At 49.4% G+C, this 27,756-nt stretch overlaps 1 protein-coding gene across 4 annotated transcripts in view; it reads right to left on the reverse strand.

The window, feature by feature from the left end:
- Positions 1 to 27,756, reverse strand: part of WAPL (WAPL cohesin release factor) — a 199,202-nt gene that overhangs the window by 40,014 nt on the left and 131,432 nt on the right. For all 4 annotated transcript variants that reach the window (XM_075348989.1, XM_075348988.1, XM_075348987.1 and 1 more), the window contains 4 exons: positions 12,509 to 12,603; positions 9,990 to 10,066; positions 9,696 to 9,871; positions 7,481 to 7,596 (listed from right to left, as the gene is read on the reverse strand). In XM_075348989.1, coding sequence (XP_075205104.1) covers positions 7,481 to 7,596; positions 9,696 to 9,871; positions 9,990 to 10,066; positions 12,509 to 12,603 — 464 coding nt within the window. The remainder of the gene's footprint in view (positions 1 to 7,480; positions 7,597 to 9,695; positions 9,872 to 9,989; positions 10,067 to 12,508; positions 12,604 to 27,756) is intronic.

A 27,756-nucleotide genomic window follows, 5' to 3' on the forward strand; every position in this document is an offset into this window, starting at 1 on the left:
AATTGGGTGTATAGGCTATGCCTCCGGAGGCCGCACAAAGTATTACACTCAAAAGTGTTAAGCCCCTCCCCTTCTGCCTATACACCCCCCGTGCTCCCACGGGCTCCTCAGTTTTGGTGCAAAAGCAAGAAGGAGGAAAAAGAATTATAAACTGGTTAAAAGTAACTTCAATCCGAAGGAATATGTGAGAACTGAAACCATTCAACATGAACAACATGTGTACACAAAAAAACAGGGGCGGGCGCTGGGTCTCCCAATTAGAGCTAGAAGAAAAGGAATTTACGGTAAGTAAACAAAATTCCCTTCTTCTTTGTCGCTCTATTGGGAGACCCAGACAATTGGGACGTCCAAAAGCAGTCCCTGGGTGGGTAAAATAATACCTCGTAAGAGAGCCGTAAAACGGCCCCTTCCTACAGGTGGGCAACCGCCGCCTGAAGGACTCGTCTACCTAGGCTGGCATCCGCCGAAGCATAGGTAGGCACCTGATAGTGCTTCGTGAAAGTGTGCAGGCTCGACCAGGTAGCCGCCTGACACACCTGCTGAGCCGTAGCCTGGTGCCTCAAAGCCCAGGACGCGCCCACGGCTCTGGTAGAATGGGCTTTCAGCCCTGAGGGAACCGGAAGCCCAGTAGAACGGTAGGCTTCGATAATTGGCTCCTTGATCCACCGAGCCAGGGTTGATTTGGAATCCTGTGACCCTTTATGCTGGCCAGCGACAAGGACAAAGAGTGCATCCGAGCGGCGCAGGGGCGCCGTACGAGAAATGTAGAGTCTGAGTGCTCTCACCAAATCTAACAAGTGCAAATCCTTTTCACATTGGTGAACTGGATGAGGATAAAAAGAAGGTAAGGAGATATCCTGATTGAGATGAAAGGAGGATACCACCTTAGGGAGAAAATCCGGAACCGGACGTAGAACCACCTTGTCCTGGTGAAACACCAGGAAAGGGGCTTTGCACGACAATGCTGCTAGCTCAGACACTCTCCGAAGAGAAGTGACTGCTACTAGAAAAACCACTTTCTGCGAAAGTCGTGAGAGGGAAATATCTCTCATTGGCTCGAATGGTGGTTTCTGAAGAACCATCAGAACCCTGTTTAGATCCCAGGGATCTAACGGCCGCTTGTAATGTGGAACGATGTGACAAACCCCCTGCAGGAACGTGCGTACCTGTGGAAGCCTGGCTAGGCGCTTCTGGAAAAAACACAGAGAGCGCTGAGACTTGTCCCTTAAGGGAGTCGAGCGCCAAACCCTTTTCCAGTCCAGATTGAAGGAAGGACAGAAAAGTGGTCAAGGCAAAAGGCCAGGGAGAAATACCCTGAGCAGAGCACCACGACAGGAAAATTTTCCACGTCCTGTGGTAGATCTTGGCGGATGTTGGTTTCCTAGCCTGTCTCATAGTGGCAATGACGTCTTGAGATAACCCTGAAGACGCTAGGGTCCAGGACTCAATGGCCACACAGTCAGGTTGAGGGCCGCAGAATTCAGATGGAAAAAACGGCCCTCGAGATAGCAAGTCTGGTCGGTCTGGTAGTGTCCACGGTTGGCCGACCGTGAGATGCCACAGATCCGGGTACCACGACCTCCTGGCCAGCCTGGAGCGGCGAGGATGGCGCGGCGGCAGTCGGTCCTGATCTTGCGTAACACTCCGGGCAACAGTGCCAGCGGAGGAAACACATAAGGGAGCTGAAACTGCGACCATCCTGAACTAAGGCGTCTGCCGCCAGAGCTCTGGGATCTTGAGACCGTGCCATGAACATTGGTACCTTGTTGTTGTGCCGGGACGCCATGAGGTCGACGTCCGACACCCCCCAGCAGCAACGGATCTCCTGAAACACGTCCGTGTGAAGGGACCATTCCCCTGCGTCCATGCCCTGGCAACTGAGATAATCTGCTTCCCAGTTTTCCACGCCTGGGATGTGAACTGCAGAGATGGTGGAGGCCGTGGCTTCCACCCACATCAAAATCCGCCGGACTTCCTGGAAGGCTAGCCGGCTGCGTGTGCCACCTTGGTGGTTGATGTATGCCACCGCTGTGGAATTGTCCGACTGAATTCGGATCTGCTTGCCCTCCAGCCACTGCTGGAACGCTTTCTGGGCAAGATACACTGCCCGTATTTCCAGAACGTTGATCCGAAGCGAGGACTCTTGCTGGGTCCACGTACCCTGAGCCCTGTGGTGGAGAAAAAACCGCTCCCCACCCTGACAGACTCGCGTCCGTCGTGACTATTTCCCAGGATGGGGGTAGGAAGGATTTCCCCTTCGATAATGAAGTGGGAAGAAGCCACCACCGAAGGGAAGCTTTGGTCGCCTGAGAGAGGGAGACGGTCCTGTCGAGGGACGTCGGCTTCCTGTCCCATTTGCGTAGGATGTCCCATTGAAGAGGACGCAGGTGAAACTGCGCGAAAGGAACTGCCTCCATTGCTGCCACCATCTTCCCCAGGAAGTGCATGAGGCGCCTCAAGGGGTGTGACTGGCCTTGAAGGAGAGATTGTACCCCTTTCTGTAGTGACTGCTGCTTGATCAGCGGAAGCTTCACTATCGCTGAGAGGGTATGAAACTCCATGCCAAGATATGTCAGCGATTGGGCCGGTGTCAGATTTGACTTTGGAAAATTGATGATCCACCCGAAACCCTGGAGAGTCTCCAGGGAAGCGTCGAGGCTGCGTTGGCATGCCTCTTGAGAGGGTGCCTTGATCAGCATCCAAGTACGGAATCACCGAGTGACCCTGCGAGTGTAGGAGCGCTACTACAGTAGCCATAACCTTGGTAAAAACCCGTGGGGCTGTTGCCAGGCCGAACGGCAGTGTCACGAATTGCAGGTGTTCGTTTCCTATGGCGAAGCGCAAGAAGCGCTGGTGCTCTGGAGCAATCGGTACGTGGAGATAATCATCTTTGATATCGATCGATGCAAGGAAATCTCCTTGGGACATTGAGGCGATGACGGAGTGGAGGGATTCCATCCTGAACCGTCTGGTCTTTACATGTTTGTTGAGCAGTTTCAGGTCCGGGACCGGGCGGAAAGACCCGTCCTCCTTTGGGACCACAAACAAGTTGGAGTAAAAACCGTGGCTCTGTTGCTGAAGAGGAACCGGGATCACCACTCCTTCTGCCTTCAGAGTGCGCAGCGCCTGCAGAAGAGCCTCGGCTTGCTGGTGTATGAGAAGCTGACTCCTCCGCCGGAGGAGCTGAGGGAGAAATATCCAGCATTTGATCGATGGACGCAATAAGATCGTTCACTATGGCGTCCCCGTCTGGAGTATTAAGATTGAGAGCGCCCTCAGGATCAGAATCCTGATCAGCTGTCTCCGCATCATCAACCAGAGATTCCCCCCGCTGAGACCCTGCACAATATGATGTCGAGGGAAATTCTAAGCGAGCTCGCTTAGTCGGTCTGGGGCTGGGGTCTGTGTCAGAACCCTCAGCCTGGGATCCATGAGATACCCCGGGAGGACATTGTTGGTCCAACTGAGGGGGGCCAGGGAACAATGATTCAACAGAGTCCCTGTGCTGAGATACCGGCCTGGACTGCAAGGCTTCTAGTATCTTAGCCATAGTCTCAGAGTTTTGCGAACTCCGTCCCCGTCACTAGGACAGTGTCAACAGGTGGCTCCCCCTGGGCCCCTCTTAGCAGAGGCCCTGGCTGAAAAAGTGTCACAGGGGCCAGTGGAACCTGCCGGCAGCTGGGTCGTACAAGCGACGCAGGCAGCATAATAAGCCTGTGTTTTTGGCACCCCTGCCTTTTGTGGGCGCCATGCTATTGTTTTCCCTAGTAACACAATAGGGTATATAGCCAGAATGAACTGTGCTCATACAGTGTAAAATATATACTATACACAAATAATGTATCAATACACTACAGCACCATGGGGCTAGCACCAACAGGTGCTGCTTACCAGCCGCCTAAAGCGGTTATGAGGCCACCAGAGACCGTGTCTGTGTCTCCCAGGGTTTGTCCCTCTCTGCAGCGTCGGAGGAGCTGACAGGAAATGGCTGCGGCGTCCTGACGAGAGGAGGGAGCCGTGGGCGTGGCCGAGGTGCTCACACTGTGCACAGTGAGGGGGGTGGAGTATGGAAATCATGCTCCAGCCCTCAGTGCTGCTCGTTCCCTGCAGCGTCCCGCCCTTCCCCCTGCCTGTCAGGGCTGAGGGCGGGAGAAAGGGAAACTAACAAAGCAAAAAACTGAGGAGCCCGTGGGAGCACGGGGGGTGTATAGGCAGAAGGGGAGGGGCTTAACACTTTTGAGTGTAATACTTTGTGCGGCCTCCGGAGGCATAGCCTATACACCCAATTGTCTGGGTCTCCCAATAGAGCGACAAAGAAAATAATATCTCTTGAAAAAAAGAGAAAACACAAAAACGGAAAAATCGACTGGTTGGCAACTACTGCATTTACAGGTTTATAAAACGCACAGGATAAGAAGCACCCCTTATTCAGAGCAAGAAAAGGCGAGGGAAAAAAAAATTGGGTCCGTCCTGTAATCTGGTGGTGTCTTACCAGAGGGGGCAATAGCGGTGGAGGAGGAGGCTGTGCTGGGGCTGCGGCTCAGGCTGCAGCAGAGGCTGGTTATGCTGTGCTGGGGCAGCTGTGCTTGGGCTGCGGTGTAGGCTGGTTATCATGCTGAGGCAGCTGTGCTTGGGCTGCGGCGGACGGTGAAGGCTTCAAAGAAATGGCGCCTGGGCGGCATTATTTGAAGTTCTCACCTCCTGACCTGCAGCGCCAGATAAGCCGCTGGAGACCCCGCACAGCAGCACCAGCCACCAGGGACCACGCGCAGACCCCGCACAGCAGCTGCTGATACTGCACAGCCGTCGCAGCAGCCCCTGCACAGCAGCCGCAGCATTCCCCTGGCCTCTTGTGACCCCTCTCCAGCCTCCCGGTAAACTACAGTCAGATAAGACGCACCCCTCTTGCAATGCAAAGTAGAAACCAGTAGAGACCAGCTGAAGCACCGGACAGGTGCGAAACGGCCGTCGTCTGCTACAGCGCACACTCCCTCTCCCCACCAGCCCTCTCCGCACATGTAACCTCCGCTGTTTAAATAAACAGTTTTTCTGCACAGCAATTTAACCGGTGAGTGCTATACTTTTTCTACTTTGCATTGCAAGATTTGTTATCTATTGATATAAGCACCCCGGTGTTTGCTTCCAGCCTCTGAATACAGGACTTTCTTTGTAATGGACAAATAGGCTTGTTGAATACTGAGTAGTGCCCTGGAATTCCTCCCTTTTTCTGAATAAGACGCACCCCTCACTTACCTCCCAAATTTTTGGGAGGAAAAGTGTCTTATAAGCCGAAAAATATGGTAGTTAATAAATTCCTTTACACATGCTTTTAGTGTCTTGGAGCGCCATCAACAGGTTTATTAAAATATCTGCCTAAACATCCTGAACAGGTTGTGCTGTGTCAATACAGTGATCCCTCTGTAAGCAGTCTGGCCTTCTGTAGCTGTACAGTATGAGATACAGGAGAAGATGTGTGCAGATCACAGCCCAGATCCATCAACAGCACATGAAGACAAATCTGATGTAGAAAGGAGGTGGGATGAGACGCAGGCTGCAGTGCTTGCCACATCCGAGTATATGAACAGCAGCACTGAGCACTCTGCTAGAAAACAGCATCCCACAGGAGTCTCTGCTCACCTTCTCACAACCTCTGAGGGTTCTTCCAGTGCTTCCTTGATGCACACTTATCTCAGCGGTGCGATCTTCACATTCTCACCAGTTAGACTCCTTTCCCCAACCACATAGCTAGCAGGAGGGATCACACAGACCTGTACTGAATCTGTGCTGCTAGGGTTAGGAGGGGTTTTGCATACACTAATGTATCAGCAGCCATTATAATAAACCTAGTAATTGCCCCTTAAATAGGAAAAGCATATATAAAAAGTATTTATAATAATGGTTTTTCCCCAATAATTTTATTTCCCAGAAACCCATTTAATGCTTTCATGCTGGCATCACGTCCTTACAGTTTTAATTCTGCAAGTATACAGAAATGTGAGACCGGATAAAGCCTCTAAACTATAGCAGAGAAAACACAGGTAATGATTATTCCGTTTTAAAGGGCTGAAAGTGATGAGGATAGCCTGGTGGTCAGATCATTTTTGGAAGGCAGGGTCCACTCCTGGATTTTGTTTAAGAAACAAATGTATACCGTATTTTTCGGACTATAAGACGCACCGGACTATAAGATGCACCCTGGTTTTAGAGGAGGAAAATGGGAAAATAAAAAAACTAAGCAAAAAATGTGGTCATGACACACTGTTATGGGGCGAGGATCTGCTGCTGACACTGTTATGGGGGTAATGTCCCAAAATTCTCTACTAAGGTACCCCATCCTGGTAATGATCCTCCTGCCTTGTATATGATCCTGCTATAAACCCCCATCCTGTTCATATACCCCCCCCATCCTGTTCATATACCCCCCCATCCTGTTCACATACCCCCCCCCCATCCTGTTCACATACCCCCCCCATCCTGTTCACATACCCCCCCCCCATCCTGTTCACATAACCCCCCCATCCTGTTCACATAACCCCCCCCATCCTGTTCACATAACCCCCCCCATCCTGTTCACATAACCCCCCCCATCCTGTTCACATAACCCCCCCCATCCTGTTCACATAACCCCCCCCCATCCTGTTCACATAACCCCATCCTGCCTGCTCATATACTCCCATCGTGCTCATATACCATCCTGGTATATGGCCTGTATCCTATAGCACAGAGAAAAAAATAAACGTTTATACTCACCTTTTCCTCACTCCCTCCAGCACCGATCATCTTCCTCTCTGCGCCACTGACCTGTGTGTGTGGAGCCGTTCCCCTGCTGCATCGCGATGTCTTCCTGTCTGTGCCGATCAGCTGACCAGCTCAGCACAGATCAGCTGACCGGCGCAGACAGGGAAACATCGCGTGCAGCAGGGGGGCGGCTCCACACACGGGGACGGGTGAGTGTACTGATTCACTGCACCCTGCGCTGGTAATGACGCGCGGGGGGCAGTGAATACAGCCGCACATGATCACTCCAGGCTGTAATTGCCAGGGGTGATCATGCGGCCGGCTCTTTGCTATGCGCGCGTCCCTGCTCATCCTCCCGCCCACCTGTCAGTGCCGACTTCAGCGCTGAGAGATGGGCGGGAGGATGGGCGTGCATGTAATGAGCGGGCCCACGTGGTCACGGCAGGCGCTGCTGCCTGCTCGTGCCCCCGATGACCCGCAGCACCCTCATTCCCAGCCGCAGCCCTATAGTCAGACCATAAGACGCACCCCCAACTTTCCCCCAACATTTGGGGGAAAAAAAGTGCGTCTTATGGTCCGAAAAATACGGTAACTGTAAAAAATAAAAGCGGCCTATTAGATGAATACGGTCAGGAGAAGTTTAGGTGTCAATCATCAGGAGCATCAATGCCAGAAATGTTCTGTATTCCAGTGTAGGATTCATTTGCTGTTTTAATTGATCCAGCACAAATAAGCAACTTACCAAAACTCTAATGTCAAATCTCTGTTCTTGAGGTAGGTATTTTGGAACTTGAAGAACACAGTTCATTGCAGTGCTTATTAGATTGTCCTGCTCCCCAGTCTTTGTGCTGCCCCATTCTGCAGAACACAAGCATATCATTAGTGTCACTACTGCGGAGAATGCTGTTTATCTGCAATTATGCCCGAATGCCTACTAAGTACACGCACTACCACTGTAAGCCTGACTGCAGTGCCACTTTTATACAAGGGGCGATCCAAAAGTAATGATAATCAGTTATTTCTATTGCACACAGAAATTAAAATAAAATGTTTTCTTCTCTCTTAAGTACCCACTAGTCCAGGAAAAAAAAAGTCACTTAAATAAGCCACGATTCCCGGGAGCTACATTCATTTGAATATGCTCAAGAAATTGCAATTTTTTGCCAAAAATCTCAACATTTTTTTTATAATAAGTACAGTTTGGAATTTTTAGTGCTGAAGTGCACATTTAGTGCTGGCTTTTTGTTTTTCTTCATTGAATTGGTCGGTGGCTGACCCCCACCTTGCTATGCACCCCAATTTGGGATGTTTTCCATCTGTCTAGATTTTGGCGGTTGGTGACTGTTCACATTGTCATCAGGCCTTGTCCACAGGCTATTTACTTCATGCAGCATTTGCTTGGACCTGTCCCGCCCACAGCCATGACTCAGTCATGGGTACGGGATTGAAATAGACCAGGTGAGTGCTGCTGAGAGCAGTTCTACTATTCATATGTGAGGCCGTATGGCACATTTTATAAAAATATTTTAGTGTAGGACTGCCTCAAATGAGATTTGCCGTGACGTGGCGAAGCAGCTCAAGAAATTGCAATTTTTTGCCAAAAATCTCAAAATTTTTTATAATAAGTACAGTTTGGAATTTTTAGTGCTGAAGTGCACATTTAATGCTGGCTTTTTGTTTTTATTCATTTGAATATGAACTGGCGAGGAGTGAACATCAAAATGGAAAAAAACGAGCTCAGAGCTGTCATCAAATACCTCTGCTTGAAAAAAATGACTACCAAAGACATACACAGCGACTTGGTGGAAACATTGGGGGACTCTTCTCCTCCATATTCCACAGTTGCACGCTGGGCCAAGGAATTTAAGCTGGGAAGAACATTGACGGAAGATGAACATCGTGAAGGACGCCCATCCACGTCCCTCAATGAAGAAAACGTAAAAAATGTTGAAGTTGTATTGGCAGATCGAAGAGTGACTATCAGGCATGTAGCTGAGGTCACAGGGATCTCATAAGGCAGTATTCAAAGAATCCTTGCAAAAGAATTGCATATGAGAAAGGTCTCCGTGCGTTGGGTGCCAAAAATGTTAACCGAAGAGCAAAAGAAGAAACGAGTTGACATTTCAATAGCAAATCTCGAAAAGTTCCAAGCAGACGAGAATTTTTTTGTCACGTTTTTTGACCATGGACGAGACCTGGATCCACCACTTTGATCCTGAAACTAAACAACAATCGATGCCATGGAAACGAGCAGACGAACCGACGCCGAAGAAATTCAAACTGTCAAGCTCAGCAGGGAAGGTTATGGCGTCCGTTTTTTGGGACGCTGAAGGAATTATTATGGTGGACTATTTGGAGAAGGGAGCCACTATTACGGGCTCCTACTACGCAGAACAAATAAGAAGATTGCGGGAGGCTATCAAGGAGAAAAGGCGCAGCAAACTGCGGGCTGGAGTGCGGTTTCACCAAGATAATGCGCCGGTTCACAAAGCTACAGTTGCCATGGCAACCATTCAAGAAGCGGGCTTTGAACTGGTGGAACACCCCCCCCCCGCCACCCCTATTTGCCAGATCTAGCCCCCAGTGACTTCTTTATCTTTCCTCGCCTCAAGGAACACCTCCGGGGCAAGAAATTTGACAATAGCGACGTGATAACCGCTGTTAGGGATTTTTTTGAGGGTCAAGATCAAGAATTCTTTTGGAAGGGAATTCTAAGTTTAGAAAAGAGATGGACTAAATGTATAGACTTGTTAGGAGACTATGTGGAAAAATATTTTTTTTTTTAATATATTCATTGTGTTTATTATTGATTATCATTACTTTTGGATCGCCCATCGTATATAGTACTTGTTGGCAGTGGCGCTGTACAGAGATGGTGCGCTCCTGGTTTAATTCATAAAATGTGCAATTCCATGCACTAGCATCATTGAACATCAATAAAATGTACACGTTCATACCATTGTCATGTGTTAAATTGAGTAGCACGCCAATGATGGCCCTCATACAGTCCTCCACGGCTTTGCCAACATGGCTGCCCACACTGTGGTGTATAAGCGGTTTGTTGTAAGGAATGCAGATGCTCTCCTCCGCTCGGTTATACCTCTGGATATACTCCTCACAATGTCTAAGCGCTCTGAACAGAGAAAGATAGAAGAAAATCTTAATACAAAAAGAAAACGTCCGCATATCGTCTGACTCCATGTGATCTAAGTGCATAAGGCAAATATAAGCTGCTTGATAGGTGTACTTACTTTGCGGAGGACGTAATGAGCTGGGAGTCTTTGTATGCAATTAAGTAGCTCTGGTTTTCTGGATTGTGTACAGTTACCTGGGAATAGCACAAAACATATCACTACAGGCCTGTCTGACCAGACTTCAATTGACATCAGCATACGGAGCAAATGTGCAAAATTTGAAATGCTAAAATATAGGAAACCTAGTAAATCAAATTTTAGATTTTATCTACAGTACACGCTTTGTCAATGTGCTGGATAAACACATATCCAACTATGAAACTTCATTGATGGCTAAGGGAGCTCTATGGAAACAGAAAAAAAAACCCTGAATGGAAATAATAAACTACTAAATACTCTTAATAAGCCAATGATAATTGGTTTTGTCAAGAGGTAATTGTGATCTTACTTGTTTTTCTTTCTTCAAATAGATGCCACCATGATACACTGACAGAAACTGTTCCTTGAATGTTAGGACAGATACCACGCAGCATGTGTAGGAGAATGTGATCCAGTGGATATTTTCTTGTACTTCTGGACATACAAGGGGGGCTGCAGTAAGAAGCCAATCACACCGATATCCACCATGTCTATCTGATCTAATACTGGAGATACTAGGAGAGCTGAGGTAAGAGGAGGCTGGTTACACTGCTGTCCACCATGTCTATCTGATCTAACACTAGAGATACAAGGAGAGCTGAGATAAGGAGTCTGCTTAGGGGTACTTCTCACATAGCGAGATCGCTAGCAAGATCGCTGCTGAGTCACAGGTTTTGTGACGCACCAGTGACCTCATCAGTGATCACGCTGTGTGTGACACTAAGCAGCGACCTGGCCCCTGCTGTGAAATCGCTGATCGTTACACACTTTTCTGGTTCATTTTTTGCTCGTTGGTCTCCCGCTGTGCAGCACACATCGGAGTGTTTAATGGCGGGAGACCAACGAGCACCGACTCTGTGTAAGCAGTGTACGCTGGTAACCAGGGTAAATATCGGGTAACTAAGCAAAGCGCTTTGCTTAGTAACCCGATGTGTACCCTGGCTATGTTTGCAGGGAGCAAGCGCTAAGCGGTGTACCTTGGTAACCAGGGTAAATATCGGGTAACCAAGCAAAGCGCTTTGCTTAGGTACTCGATAGTTACCCTGGTTACCAGCATACACCGCTTAGCGCTGGCTCCCTGCACACGTAACCAGGTTACGTCATGAATAGGAATGAGAGATGTTTAGCCATCGTATTGATCAATGCAAATGAGCCCCAAACCAAATGCCAAGGTAATCTCTCTCATTCCTATTATTCATAGCAGTTATGCACATACCATTTTCATGTTTTTCACTTTTTTCAGATAGTCCATTGTATTTTTCAGTCCAGTGTTCCCATAGCAGTTCTGCTTTTCATTATTTCCCTATACATTGTGACTGGTGTGCAACTCTTTATCCTATTGTTTAGTTGTATATTTTGAGTCTTACACCTTGTTCACACCATGGTGTTCCAGACGTACATTCTTTAATTAGCATATGATGGGACAGTCCATGTCTGATCCGTTTAATGGAATGTTACTAATATCCAAAGCAAATCAGTTTCATAACTGAAGCAAATGGAAGACGAGGGATCCAATTGATTATTACAGGATTAGTCTGGGTTCTGTTGTATATTCGTATTTAGAATGGAAAATGGAAAAAATAGTGCATCTTTAAGAACTTTTTTTTCCCTTATTGGTCATCAATCAAAAGAGGTCATTATTAGGAATCTGCTTTATGGAAATTTTTTTTTTTTGCTTTAATTCATCTGCTAATGATTCATTCTATTTCCCCTTTAAAATTTAATAAACAATTCTGGAACACAAAAGAGGTCATTAAACCTGTAACAGCAAATCAAATGTCTGCATCTGGAGTCCTCCATCATTCCTTTGTCTCCTGGAGAAAATAAGACACGTATGGCCTCAAACTCTTCCTCCCAGGAGAAGGATGGGGAAATAGGAGGAACCTTACTAACTACCCCATACACATTAGACTACAGTTGGCCGAACCTGCCAATAACGAGTTCAGCTCACAATCTAATGTGTGAGGGAGCTCCAAAGAACTCATTGGCAAAGAAGATATCAATATAGCATGTCCCATTTTGGACTGTCGAGCAGAGTATCTCCTGGAGATAAACCGCACCAGACATGTCTGACAACAGCTCGCTCAGAGAATTGTGAATGGTAAAGTGGATGGATAATGTTGAAAAGAATGGCCAAAACTTCGTTCACCAGACAGCCATCCAACGTGTATCACCCGTGTTCTCTATAACATTGTGGGGCTTCTGATAAAGTTGGTCAATTCTTAAAATAAAAAAAAAAATGAAATGAATCATACACATGGTTTGTAAGGGAGGTAGTTGATGCAAGTAGTTTGTGTCAAAAAAAGAGCTTCCCCCTCCCACCACCATGTTTGGCCTTTGTACATCTTGGCAACAAAGTGTAAAGAAAATGTTATAGAATTCAGCAAATACACACAACACAGTGATAATAAGTATATATTCCACATTAAGTTACTCACACTCTCCAAAACTCTTAAGCATCTTTCAGCTCCCCACAAAACTGCAACTAATTTTTCCTCATCTTCATCGTCGAGATGATTCACACATTCTTTTACTGTTAGGAAAAAAAAATGTTATTGCAGTGTTCTAGCCGACTACATGTGATACGCTTCATTTACTACATATGTTATCAATGTCTATGTCAGAGATCTATCAGTGGGATTCTAGAACATGGGATTCTCCAGGCACCGTGCCCCGCGGCTGGACAGATTTCTTGCTGAAGTTTCCAGCTACTGAAAACCAGTTCCATCCATCTGTCATTTAGTGTAGTTCTGTTCTGCAACCTCATTCAGATAAATAGAACAGCTGCAGGAATTTCTGCTACACAACAGCTAAGTGCGGAGAAATCAGAGCATAGGGATTACTCTATCCATAGAATGGGATGAGGCATAGAGCAGAAGTGTTGGATACCAGTTGACATAATGCTGAACTAAGAGTAGGTGCACACCGTCTATCAAGCGGATTCTGCCTGGAACAACAGCTAAAAGAAGGGAATTTTGTTTACTTACCGTAAATTCCTTTTCTTCTAGCTCCAATTGGGAGACCCAGACACTTGGGTGTATAGCTTCTGCCTCTGGAGGCCACACAAAGTATTACACTTAAAAGTGTAAAGCCCCTCCCCTTCTGCCTATACACCCCCCGTGCATCACGGGCTCCTCAGTTTTGGTGCAAAAGCAAGAAGGAGGAAAAGTTATAAATTGGTTTAACCCCTTAACGACCGCGGGCCGTAAAATTACGTCCTAAATGACAATCTTACTGCCCGCGGTCCTCCGGCGGCAGCATGCCGCGATCGGCACACATCTCAGCTGATTTTCACAGCTGAGATGTGTGCCTGCTAGGCACGAGCAGAATCGTTATCTGCTCGTGCCGATTAACCCCTTATAATGGCGCTGTCAATACATGACAGCGCCATTATAAGCGCAATCGCGGTAAAGTTTTACTTACCGCCGAAACCGGAAGTCACGTGACGCGATCACGTGACTCCCGATAGTTGTCATGGTAGTACAGGGTCATGTGATGACTCCTGTACTACACATGAATTGGTTTCACTTTCGCTGTGCCCGGGGCACAGCAAAAGAGAAAGACAGCGTATCTGCTGTTTACAGCCTTCCAGCTGTGATCAGCAGATACTGCAGAGCGATCGGAATGCTGATCGCAATAGCCCCCTAGGGGGACTAGTAAAATAAAAAAAAAAAGTAAAAAAATAAGTTTTAAAAAATTAAAAAAAAACAAAAAAACCTAAAAGTTCAAATCACCCCCCATTCGCCCCATTGAAAATTAAAGGGTTAAAAAAATAAAAAATATACACACATTTGGTATCGCCGCGTTCAGAAACGCCCGATCTATCAAAATATAAAATCAATTAATCTGATCAGTAAACGGCGTAGCGGCAAAAAAATTCCAAACGCCAAAACGACGTTTTTTTGTCGCCACAACTTTTGCGCAAAATGCAATAAGAGGCGATCAAAACGTAGCATCTGCGCAAAAATGGTACCGTTAAAAACGTCAGCTCGAGACGCAAAAAATAAGCCGTCATTGAGCCTAAGATCCCGAAAAATGAGAACGCTACGGGTCACGGAATATGGCGTAAAACGTGCGCCACTTTTTTCGGACAAACTTCCGATTTTTTTTTAACCCCTTATATAAAAGTAAACCTATACATGTTTGGTGTCTACGAACTCGCACTGACCTGAGGCATCACACCCACACATCAGTTTTACCATATAGTGAACACAGTGAATAAAATATCTCAAAAACCATAGTGCTATCGCACTTTTTTTGCAATTTTTCAGCATTTGGAATTTTTTTGCCATTTTCTAGTACACAATATGGTAAAACTGATGGTTTCATTTAAAAGTACAGCTCGTTCCGCAAAAAATGAGCCCTCACATGACCATATTGACTGAAAAATAAAAAAGTTACGTCTCTCAGAAAAAGAATGGCGAAAAAAAAAAACGGAAAGCGAAAAATCGGCCGGTCGTGAAAGGGTTAAAGTAAATTCAATCCGAAGGAATTTCGGAGAACTGAAACCATTCAACATGAACAACATGTGTTCACAAAGAACAACAGCCCGAAGGGAACAGGGGCGGGTGCTGGGTCTCCCAATTGGAGCTAGAAGAAAAGGAATTTACGGTAAACAAAATTCCCTTCTTTGTCGCTCCATTGGGAGACCCAGACACTTGGGACGTCCAAAAGCAGTCCCTGGGTGGGTAAATAATACCTTGTAATAGAGCCGTAAAACGGCCCTTTCCTACAGGTGGGCAACCGCCGCCAGAAGGACTCGCCTACCTAGGCTGGCATCCGCCGAAGCATAGGTATGCACCTGATAGTGTTTCGTGAAAGTGTGCAGGCTCGACCAGGTAGCCGCCTGACACACCTGCTGAGCCGTAGCCTGGTGCCGCAATGCCCAGGACGCACCCACGGCTCTGGTAGAATGGGCTTTCAGCCCTGAGGGAACCGGAAGCCCAGAAGAACGGTAAGCTTCGAGAATTGGTTCCTTGATCCACCGAGCCAGGGTTGATTTGGAAGCTTGTGACCCTTTACGCTGGCCAGCGACAAGGACAAAGAGTGCATCCGAGCGGCGCAGGGGCGCCGTACGAGAAATGTAGAGTCTGAGTGCTCTCACCAGATCTAATCAAGTGCAAATCCTTTTCACACTGGTGAACTGGATGAGGACAAAAAGAGGGTAAGGAGATATCCTGATTGAGATGAAAGGGGGATACCACCTTAGGGAAAAATTCCGGAACCGGACGCAGAACCACCTTGTCCTGGTGAAACACCAGGAAAGGGGCTTTGCATGACAGCGCCGCTAGCTCAGACACTCTCCGAAGTGATGTGACTGCTACTAGGAAGACCACTTTCTGCGAAAGGCGTGAGAGAGAAATATCCCTCATTGGCTCGAAAGGTGGTTTCTGAAGAGCCATCAGCACCCTGTTCAGATCCCAGGGTTCTAACGGCCACTTGTAAGGAGGTACTATGTGACAAACCCCCTGCAGGAACGTGCGTACCTGTGGAAGTCTGGCCAGGCGCTTCTGAAAAAACACAGAGAGCGCTGAGACTTGTCCCTTAAGAGAGCCGAGCGACAACCCTTTTTCCAATCCGGATTGAAGGAAGGAAAGAAAAGTGGGCAAGGCAAATGGCCAGGGAGAAAAACCCTGATCAGAGCACCAAGATAGGAATATCCTCCACGTCCTGTGGTAGATCTTGGCGGACGTTGGTTTCCTAGCCTGTCTCATAGTGGCAATGACCTCTTGAGATAACCCTGAAGACGCTAGGATCCAGGACTCAATGGCCACACAGTCAGGTTGAGGGCCGCAGAATTCAGATGGAAAAACGGCCCTTGAGACAGCAAGTCTGGTCGGTCTGGTAGTGCCCACGGTTGACCCACCGTGAGATGCCACATATCTGGGTACCACGACCTCCTTGGCCAGTCTGGAGCGACGAGGATGGCGCGGCGGCAGTCGGACCTGATCTTGCGTAACACTCTGGGCAACAGTGCCAGAGGAGGAAACACATAAGGGAGTTGAAACTGCGACCAATCCTGAACTAAGGCGTCTGCCGCCAGAGCTCTGTGATCTTGAGACCATGCCATGAATGTCGGGACCTTGTTGTTGTGCCGTGACGCCATTAGGTCGACGTCCGGCATCCCCCAGCGGCAACAGATCTCCTGAAACACGTCCGGGTGAAGGGACCATTCCCCTGCGTCCATGCCCTGGCGACTGAGAAAGTCTGCTTCCCAGTTTTCTACGCCCGGGATGTGAACTGCGGATATGGTGGAGGCCGTGGCTTCCACCCACATCAGAATCCGCCGGACTTCCTGGAAGGCTTGCCGACTGCGTGTTCCTCCTTGGTGGTTGATGTATGCCACCGCTGTGGAGTTGTCCGACTGAATTCGGATCTGCTTGCCTTCCAGCCACGGCTGGAACGCCTTTAGGGCAAGATACACTGCCCTTATCTCCAGAACATTGATCTGAAGGGAGGACTCTGGCTGAGTCCAGGTACCCTGAGCCCTGTGGTGGAGAAAAACCGCTCCCCACCCTGACAGGCTCGCGTCCGTCGTGACCACAGCCCATGATGGGGGAAGGAAGGATTTCCCCTTCGACAGAGAAGTGGGGAGAAGCCACCACTGAAGGGAAGCCTTGGCTGCCCGTGAAAGGGAGACGTTCCTGTCGAGGGACGTCGACTTCCTGTCCCATTTGCGGAGAATGTCCCATTGAAGTGGACGCAGATGAAACTGCGCAAAAGGAACTGCCTCCATTGCTGCTACCATCTTCCCTAGGAAGTGCATGAGGCGCCTCAGGGGGTGTGACTGGCCTTGAAGGAGAGATTGCACCCCTGTCTGTAGTGAACGCTGTTTGTCCAGCGGAAGCTTCACTATCGCTGAGAGAGTATGAAACTCCATGCCAAGATATGTCAGTGATTGGGCCGGTGTCAGATTTGACTTTGGAAAATTGATGATCCACCCGAAACTCTGGAGAGTCTCCAGAGCAATGTTCAGGCTGTGTTGGCATGCCACTTGAGAGGGTGCCTTGACAAGCAGATCGTCTAAGTAAGGGATCACCGAGTGTCCCTGAGAGTGTAGGACTGCTACCACTGCTGCCATGACCTTGGTGAAGACCCGTGGGGCTGTCGCCAGGCCGAAAGGCAGTGCCACGAACTGAAGGTGTTCGTCCCCTATGGCGAAGCGCAGGAAGCGCTGATGCTCTGGTGCAATCGGTACGTGGAGATAAGCATCTTTGATGTCGATTGATGCCAGGAAGTCTCCTTGGGACATTGAGGCGATGACGGAGCGGAGCGATTCCATCCGGAACCGCCTGGTTTTTACGTGTTTGTTGAGCAGTTTTAGGTCCAGAACAGGACGGAAGGATCCGTCCTTTTTCGGCACCACAAACAAGTTGGAGTAAAAACCGTGACCCTGTTGCTGAAGAGGAACAGGGATCACCACTCCTTCCGCCTTCAGAGTGCACACCGCCTGAAGAAGAGAATCGGCTCTCTCGGGGGGCGGAGATGTTCTGAAAAATCGAGTCGGAGGACGAGAGCTGAACTCTATCCTGTAACCGTGGGATAGAATGTCTCTCACCCATCGGTCTTTTACCTGTGGCAGCCAGGCGTCGCAAAAGCGGGAAAGCCTGCCACCGACCGAGGATGCGGTGTGAGGAGGCCGAAAGTCATGAGGAGGCCGCTTTGGGAGCGGTTCCTCCGGCGGTCTTTTTAGGACGTGACTTAGACCGCCATGAATCGGAGTTCCTCTGATCCTTTTGAGGCCTTTTGGACGAGGAGAACTGAGACCTGCCCGCGGGCCGAAAGGACCGAAACCTCGATTGTACCTTCCGTGGTTGAGGTCTGTTTGGTTTGGACTGGGGTAAGGATGAGTCCTTTCCCTTGGATTGTTTAATGATTTCATCCAATCGCTCACCAAACAGGCGGTCGCCAGAAAATGGCAAACCGGTTAAGAACTTTTTGGAAGCGGAGTCTGCCTTCCATTCACGTAGCCACATGGCCCTGCGGACTACCACCGAATTGGCGGATGCTACCGCCGTACGGCTCGTAGAGTCCAGGACAGCATTAATGGCGTAGGACGCAAACGCCGACGCCTGAGAGGTTAAGGACACCACTTGCGGAGCAGATGTACGTGTGACTGCATTAATCTGCGCATGACAAGCTGAGATAGCTTGGAGTGCCCATACGGCTGCGAATGCTGGAGCAAAAGACGCGCCGATAGCTTCATAGATGGATTTCAACCATAGCTCCATCTGTCTGTCAGTGGCATCTTTGAGTGAAGCCCCATCTTCCACTGCAACTATGGATCTAGCCGCCAGTCTGGAGACAGGAGGATCCACCTTAGGACACTGAGCCCAGCCCTTGACAACGTCAGGGGGGGAAGGGATAACGTGTATCCTTAAGGCGCTTGGAAAAACGCTTATCTGGACAAGCTCGGTGTTTCTGGACTGCCTCTCTGAAGTCAGAGTGATCCAGAAACATACTCAATGTACGCTTGGGAGACCTGAAACGGAATTTCTCCTGCTGAGAAGCTGACTCCTCAATTGGAGGAGCTGGGGGAGAAATATCCAACACCTGATTGATGGTCGCTATAAGGTCATTCACTATGGCGTCACCATCAGGTGTATCCAGGTTGAGAGCGGTCTCAGGATCAGAATCCTGATCTGCTACCTCCGCTTCATCTTCCAGAGAGTCCCCCTGCTGAGACCCCGAACAGTGTGATGAAGTCGAGGGAATTTCCCAGCGAGCCCGCTTAGGCGGCCTGGGACTGCGGTCCGTGTCGGAGACCTCACCCTGGGACCTATGGGTCACCCCAGGAGCACTTTGCTGCTCCAATTGAGGGGGGCCTGGGGTCAATGATTGAACAGTGCCCGGGGCCTGAGTCACCGGTCTGGACTGTAAGGCTTCTAGTATCCTAGCAGACCATTTATCCATACTCTCAGACAGTTTGTCAGCAAATACTGCAAACTCCGTCCCTGTCACCTGGACAGTGGTAGCAGGTGGATCCACCTGGGCCACCTGTAGCAGAGGCTCCGCTGAGTAAGTGCTACAGGGGCCGAGCATTGCACACAATGAGGGTCAGTGGAACCTGCCGGTAGTATAGCCGCACATGAGGTACAGGTTGCAAAGTAAGCCTGTGCTTTGGCACCCTTGCTTTTTGCGGACGACATGCTGTTGTCTCCTCTGAGTACAATCCAGGAGGGTATATAGCCAAAAATCAACAGTGCGACCTACAGTGTAAATGTATAGCATATAAGCATATATATATATATGTACACTTCGGCACTCAGTGGGGCCAGCACCTCAGGTGCTGCTTACCGACCGCTCAAAGCGGTTGTGTGATCACCAGATTCCCTGCCTGGGCCTCCCAGAGCCTGTTGTCTCTCCTCTCCAGCGTCAGAAGTGCTGACAGGAACGGCTGCCGGCGTTCTGTGAGGAGGAGGGGGCCGTGGGCGTGCCCTAGAAAGTGCGGGAATCTGGAGCCCCACTGTGCTGAATGAGGGGGGAGGAGGATACAAAGTATGCTCCAGCCCTCAGCGCTGACGTCCTGTGCAGCGTCCCGCCCTTCCCCTGACTGGCAGGCCTGGGGGCGGGAATATGCGATACTAGGCCGCAAAAGCCGGGGACTAAAGTTATAAGCGCGGCCGGCATATAAGCGCGGCCGGCGCGGTAGTCCCCGGCGCACTAACACACCCAGCAGTGCTGCAGTGTATATGGCACAAGCGCTCCATGCGCGGTCCCCACGGGGACACAGAGTACCTCACAGTAGCAGGGCCTTGTCCCTGACGATACCCGGCTCCTGTCCAGCAGATTCCCCAGGGGCTGCGGAGGGAGCACGGTCCCAGTGCCTGGAGACCGATTAGGATCCCACTTCACCCAGAGCCCATTAAGGGATGGGGAAGGAAAACAGCATGTGGCTCCTGCCTATGTACCCGCAATGGGTACCTCAACCTTAACCACACCGCCGACCAGAGTGGGGTGAGAAGGGAGCATGCTGGGGGCCCTGTTATGGCCCTCTTTTCTTCCATCCGACATAGTCAGCAGCTGCTGCTGACTAAGATGTGGAGCTATGCGTGGATGTCAGCCTCCTTCGCACAAAGCATAAAAACTGAGGAGCCCGTGATGCACGGGGGGTGTATAGGCAGAAGGGGAGGGGCTTTACACTTTTAAGTGTAATACTTTGTGTGGCCTCCGGAGGCAGAAGCTATACACCCAAGTGTCTGTGTCTCCCAATGGAGCGACAAAGAAAGTGACAGTGGTATGCACATATATAATCTTTTACCACTTTGGGCTTCAAAAAAACAGAAAGCGTTTACTACGAGGGGCTGCTGCTAAGTCTTTGGCTTTACCCAGAAAGAAACTAGATAGGATGATGAATCTTTACATTTATTCCACATACTCTCCACTGATGTCAACACACTTCTTACATTGGTATTCCAAGTTCTGTAAGCGTAGCAAAAAGAAGGATTTCGATTGTGCCTCAAACCAGGCACCCGTAGCAGCCATGGCATCAGAAATGGTGTGAAATTTGTTACGCTTGAGGTGTTTCTTCAGGTTTGGAAACAGATGATAGTCAGAGGGAGCTAGATCTGGTGAATAAAGAGGGTGGTCAACCAGCTGGAAGCTGTGGTCGCTTGTGCAGTGTGAGTGGAGACATTGTTTTGCAGGAACAAGAATCCTTTGGACAGCTTGCCACACCTTTTGGCTTTCAGAGCTGCCTTCAATTGATACAAAAGTTCAGTGTAATACCTTGCATTGATGGTGGAATCCTTTTGAAGGTAGTCCACTAGCAGCATGTCCTCCTTATCCCAGAACACAGACGCCATCACCTTAGTGGCCGATTTTTGCATCTTGAACTTCTTTGGACAAGAAGAACTGTGCCTCCCCTCTTTTGACTGCTCCTTGTTTTCAGGGGCATACAAATAAATCCAGGTCTCATCCATAGTGACCAGTCGATACAGGAAGTTCTTATCAGTCCGGAAACGCTGATAAACTGACTGGGAAGTTTTCACTTGCATGCTTCTCTGATCTGTTGTCAAACATTTGGGGACCCACTTTGCAGATAGCTGCCCCATTTCCAAATGTTCATGGATAATGACACAACACACATTGACAGGAAATCCCCATGATGTCTGCAATTGCTTTAGCTGAAATTCGTCAATTCTCCAGTATGAGGTTGTGCACAGCATCGACGATCTTCAGAACAACCACCACTCTCGGTCGTCCAGGATGTTCCTCATTATTGGTGCTGAAGTGGCTCGTTTTAAATTCCGCAACCCAGTTCTTAACTGTGGAATATGAAGGGCATTGATCCCCCAGTGTCTGAGACATCACCATGAATATCCTTTACGCACTTTTGTTGCAGAAACAAGAATTTTATCACTCCTCTGCTCTCAGTTGCTGTGAATTTCGCATTAGAATCCACAATTTTGTATTCCCGTGTGCGTAGAACACTGTTGCCATAAGCAAATAGAAAACTTTGAAAACATAGACACATAAGGCTTTCATGTAATGTAACATTTGTTACCATAGAAACAAAAAAAAAGATCAGAAAGCCAGATTTATCAGCAGCCCCTCAAAGAAGTAAAATTTTAATTCCTTGGGTGGTTTCCACTTAGAATCCGCTCAACAACTTAACTTTAAATTTCAGAGAAAAGGTGCCTCCACAGAAACAGTAAACACTTCAGGTGAAATATCAGCGGCTTCCTGAAAAGTCTTCACTTTGGAAAACCCTACACTGGCATCTAATAGACTCTGCTTAGACATAGCCTAAAAGGGTTTTTTGCTGGTCATCGTTTCCAGACTGATAAGAACTTCCTGGATCGACTGGTCACTATGGGAGGAGACCTGGATTTTTTTTGTATGACCCTGAAAAAAGGAGCAGTCAAAAGAGTGGAGGCACAGTGGTTTTCCTCGTTTAAAGAAGTTCAGGGTGAAAAAAATCAGCCACTAAGGTAATGGCGTCTATGTTCTGGGATAAGGAGGGCATGCTGTTAGTGGACTACCTTAAAAAGGGTTCCACCATCAATGCAAGGTATTACATTCAACTTTTGGAGAAATTGAAGGCAGCTCTGAAGGCCAAAAGACGTGGCAAGCTGTCCAAAGGAATCTTGTTCCTGCAAGACAACGTCTCGGCTCACACAAGCGACCACAGCAAAACTGGCACAGGTGGGCTTCCAGCTGGTTGAGCACCCACCTAATTCACCAGATTGAGCTCCCTTCAACTATCATCTGCTTCAAAAACTAAAGAAAGACTTCAAGGGTACCAAATTTCACACCATTTCTGATGCCATGGCTGCTACGGATGCCTGGTTTGAGGCACAACCGAAATCCTCTTTTTGCTAGGTTTACAGAACTTAGAATATCGATGTAAGAAGTGTGTTGACATTAGTGAGTGGAGAGCATGTGGAATAAGTGTAAAGTTTCATCCTCCTATCTTGTTTCTTTCTGAGCAAAGCCAAAGACTTATCAGCAACCCCTCGTATCTGGAGCGAGCAGAGTACCTTCTGCAGTGGAATAAGAGTTAGGACACAGGAGAACCTCATAGCTCAATCACTTTTTCATTTCTAAAGGTAGGTCAGTCAAAAAATGAGGCTCTGCCACACTACTCTCACTCAATAGGGGTAACTGTGAGCTCATTAAAAGGGCGAAAAGAAGGGAATTTTGTTACTTACCGTAAATTCCTTTTCTTCTAGCTCTTATTGGGAGACCCAGACGATTGGGTGTATAGCACTGCCTCCGGAGGCCACACAAAGCAACTACACTAAAAAGTGTAAGGCCCCTCCCCTTCTGGCTATACACCCCCAGTGGGATCACTGGCTCACCAGTTTTAGTGCAAAAGCAAGAAGGAGGAAAGCCAATAACTGGTTTAAACAAATTCACTCCGAGTAACATCAGAGAACTGCAAACCGTTCAACATGAACAACATGTGTACCCGCAAACAAACCAAAAATCCCGAAGGACAACAGGGCGGGTGCTGGGTCTCCCAATAGGAGCTAGAAGAAAAGGAATTTACGGTAAGTAACAAAATTCCCTTCTTCTTCGGCGCTCTATTGGGAGACCCAGACGATTGGGACGTCCAAAAGCTGTCCCTGGGTGGGTAAAGAAATACCTCATGTTAGAGCTGCAAGACAGCCCTCCCCTACGGGGAGGCAACTGCCGCCTGCAGGACTCTTCTACCTAGGCTGGCGTCCGCCGAAGCATAGGTATGCACCTGATAATGTTTGGTGAAAGTGTGCAGACTCGACCAGGTAGCTGCCTGGCACACCTGTTGAGCCGTAGCCTGGTGTCGCAATGCCCAGGACGCACCCACGGCTCTGGTAGAATGGGCCTTTAGCCCTGATGGAACCTGAAGCCCCGCAGAACGGTAGGCTTCAAGAATTGGTTCTTTGATCCATCGAGCCAGGGTGGCCTTAGAAGCCTGCGACCCTTTGCGCTTACCAGCGACAAGGACAAAGAGTGCATCCGAACGGCGCAGGGGCGCTGTGTGGGAAATGTAGATTCTGAGTGCTCTCACCAGATCTAACAAATGTAAATCCTTCTCATACCGATGAACTGCATGAGGACAAAACGAAGGCAAAAAGATATCCTGATTAAGATGAAAAGAGGATACCACCTTCGGGAGAAACTCCTGAATGGGGCGCAGCACTACCTTGTCCTGGTGGAAGACCAGGAAGGGAGCCTTGGAAGACAACGCTGCTAGCTCAGACACTCTCCGAAGAGATGTGATCGCTACCAGAAAAGCCACTTTCTGTGATAGTCTAGAAAGTGAAACCTCCTTCAGAGGCTCGAAGGGCGGCTTCTGGAGGGCAACTAGTACCCTGTTCAGATCCCATGGATCTAACGGCCGCTTGTACGGGGGAACTATATGGCAAACCCCCTGTAGGAACGTGCGCACCTTAGAAAGTCGTGCTAGACGCTTCTGAAAAAAGACGGACAGCGCCGAGACTTGCCCTTTAAGGGAGCCGAGCGACAAACCTTTTTCTAACCCAGATTGGAGGAAAGAAAGAAGGGTAGGTAATGCAAATGGCCAGGGAGACACTCTCTGAGCAGAGCACCAGGATAAGAATATCCTCCACGTTCTGTGGTAGATCTTAGCAGACGTGGGCTTCCTAGCCTGTCTCATGGTGGCAACGACCCCTTGGGATAAGCCTGAAGACGCTAGGATCCAGGACTCAATGGCCACGCAGTCAGGTTGAGGGCCGCAGAATTCCGATGGAAAAACGGCCCTTGGGACAGTAAGTCTGGTCGGTCTGGTAGTGCCCACGGTTGGCCGACCGTGAGATGCCACAGATCCGGATACCACGCCCTCCTCGGCCAGTCTGGAGCGACGAGTATGACGCGGCTGCAGTCGGATCTGATCTTGCATAGCACTCTGGGCAAGAGTGCCAGAGGTGGAAACACATAAGGGAGCCGGAACTGCGACCAATCTTGCACTAGGGCGTCTGCTGCTAGAGCTCTTTGATCGCGAGACCGTGCCATGAATGTTGGGACCTTGTTGTTGTGCCGGGACGCCATTAGGTCGACGTCCGGCCTTCCCCATCGGTGACAGATTTCCTGAAACACGTCCGGGTGAAGGGACCATTCCCCTGCGTCCATGCCCTGGCGACTGAGGAAGTCTGCTTCCCAGTTTTCTACGCCGGGGATGTGAACTGCGGATATGGTGGAGGCCGTGGCTTCCACCCACATCATAATGCGCCGGACTTCCTGGAAGGCTTGCCGACTGCGAGTCCCTCCCTGGTGATTGATGTATGCCACCGCTGTGGAGTTGTCCGATTGAATTCGGATCTGCTTCCCTTCCAGCCACTGCTGGAAGGCTAGTAGGGCAAGAAACACTGCTCTGATTTCCAGAACATTGATCTGAAGGCTGGACTCCTGCTGAGTCCACGTACCCTGAGCCCTGTGGTGGAGAAACACTGCTCCCCACCCTGACAGACTCGCGTCTGTCGTGACCACCGCCCAGGACGGTGGTAGGAAGGATCTTCCCTGTGATAATGAGGTGGAAAGGAGCCACCACTGCAGAGAGTCCTTGGCCGTCTGGGAAAGGGAGACCTTCCTGTCCAGGGATGTCGACTTCCCGTCCCATTGAAGTGGACGCAGATGAAACTGCGCAAACGGAACCGCCTCTATTGCCGCCACCATCTTCCCGAGGAAGTGCATGAGGCGTCTTAAGGAGTGCGACTGACCTTGAAGGAGAGCCTGCACCCCTGTCTGTAGTGACCGCTGCTTGCTCAGCGGAAGCTTCACTATCGCTGAGAGAGTATGAAACTCCATGCCAAGATACGTTAGTGATTGGGTCGGTGACAGATTTGACTTTGGGAAGTTGATGATCCACCCGAACGCCTGGAGAGTCTCCAGTGCAAAATTCAGGCTGAGTTGGCATGCCTCCTGAGAGGGTGCCTTGACCAGTAGATCGTCCAAGTAAGGGATCACAGAGTGTCCGTGAGAGTGCAAGACTGCTACCACTGCCGCCATGACCTTGGTGAACACCCGTGGGGCTGTCGCCAGACCAAATGGCAGAGCTACGAACTGAAGATGGTCGTCTCCTATCACGAAACGTAGAAAACGTTGGTGCTCTGTAGCAATCGGCACGTGGAGATAAGCATCTTTGATGTCTATTGATGCTAGGAAATCTCCTTGGGACATTGAGGCAATGACTGAGCGGAGGGATTCCATCCGGAACCGCCTGGCGTTCACATGCTTGTTGAGCAGTTTTAGGTCCAGAACAGGACGGAAGGAGCCGTCCTTTTTTGGAACCACAAAGAGATTGGAGTAAAATCCTCGCCCCCGTTCCAGAGGGGGGACAGGGATCACGACTCCTTCTGCTCTTAGAGAGTCCACCGCCTGCAGCAGGGCATCTGCTCGGTTGGGGTGTGGGGAGGTTCTGAAGAACCGAAGTGGAGGCCGAGAACTGAACTCGATTCTGTACCCGCGAGACAAAATGTCTGTTACCCACCGGTCTTTGACCTGTGACAGCCAAATGTCGCAAAAGCGGGAGAGCCTGCCACCGACCGAGGATGCGGAGGGAGGAGGCCGAAAGTCATGAGGTAGCCGCCTTGGAAGCGGTTCCTCCATTTGCTTTCCTGGGGCGTGAGTGAGCCCGCCAGGAATCTGAGCTCCCTTGTCCTTTCTGAGTCCCTTTGGACGAGGAGAATTGGGGCTTGCCCGAGCCTCGAAAGGACCGAAACCTCGACTGCCACTTTTTCTGTTGAGGTTTACTTGCTCTGGGCTGTGGCAAGGAAGAGTCCTTACCCTTGGACTGTTTTATGATTTCAGCCAATGGCTCACCAAACAGTCTGTCTCTAGATAATGGCAAGCTGGTTAAGCATTTTTTGGAACCAGCATCTGCTTTCCAGTCCTTTAACCATAAGGCTCTGCGCAAAACCACAGAATTGGCGGCCGCCATCGAGGTACGGCTCGTAGATTCTAGGACAGCATTGATAGCATAGGTCGCAAACGCAGACATTTGCGAAGTTAGGGACGCCACCTGTGGCACTGCTGGATGCATGATAGCATCCACCTGTGCTAAACCAGCTGAAATAGCTTGTAGTGCCCACACGGCCGCGAAAGCTGGAGCAAACGACGCGCCGATAGCTTCATAGACAGATTTCAACCAAAGGTCCATCTGTCTGTCGTTGGCATCTTTAAGTGAAGCGCCATCCTCTACTGCGACTATGGATCTAGCCGCAAGCTTGGAAATTGGGGGATCCACCTTTGGGCACTGGGTCCAGCGTTTGGCCACTTCAGCGGGAAAAGGATAACGGGTATCCTTAGAACGCTTAGAGAAACGCTTGTCTGGATGAGCGTCGTGCTTCTGGATTGATTCTCTGAAGTCAGAGTGGTCCAAAAAAGCACTTAATTTACGCTTGGGATACAGGAAATGGAACTTCTCCTGCTATGCAGCTGCCTCCTCTGCAGAGGGGGCTGGGGGAGAAATATCCAACAGTCTATTAATCGCCGATATAAGGTCATTAACCATGGCGTCACCATCAGGGGCATCCAGATTGAGAGGGGCCTCAGGATTAGAATCCTGATCACCGTCCTCAGTCTCATCACAGAGAGATTCTTCTCGCTGAGACCCTGAGCAGTGTGATGACGTCGAGGGTCTTTCCCAGCGAGCTCGCTTAGGCTGCCTGGGACTGTCATCTGAGTCAGAGACTTCAGCTTGTGATGCTTGAGACCCCCTTGAAGTACGGATTAGTTCCAACTGAGGGGGACTAGAGAGCATAGCCACAGCAGTGTCCATGGTCTGAGGAACTGGCCTGGCCTGCAAGGTCTCCAGGATTTTTGTCATAGCCTCAGACATTTTATCAGCAAACACTGCAAAGTCTGTCCCCGTCACCGGGGCAGGGTTCACAGGCGTCTCTGCCTGGGCTACCACCACATTAGGCTCTGGCTGACGAAGTGCCACTGGGACTGAACATTGCACACAATGTGAATCATTGGAGCCTGCCGGTAGATCAGCCCCACATGCAGTACAAACAGTGTACACAGCCCGTGCCTTGGCAGCCTTGCGTTTTGCGGATGACATGTTGCTGCCTCCTCAGAGCAGTACAGGGTGTCCAGCCAAGAAGCGACCTTACAGTGCAACTATATCTATATATGGTACCAAGAAAAAAGTACACTAATATATCACTGAGGCACTAGTGGGGCCAGCACTACTGTGCAGCTTACCGCCCGCTTAGGAGCGGTGTGTGGTCGCCAGAAA

This window comes from Anomaloglossus baeobatrachus, chromosome 5, assembly GCF_048569485.1.
Source record: "Anomaloglossus baeobatrachus isolate aAnoBae1 chromosome 5, aAnoBae1.hap1, whole genome shotgun sequence".
NCBI lineage: Eukaryota > Metazoa > Chordata > Amphibia > Anura > Aromobatidae > Anomaloglossus > Anomaloglossus baeobatrachus.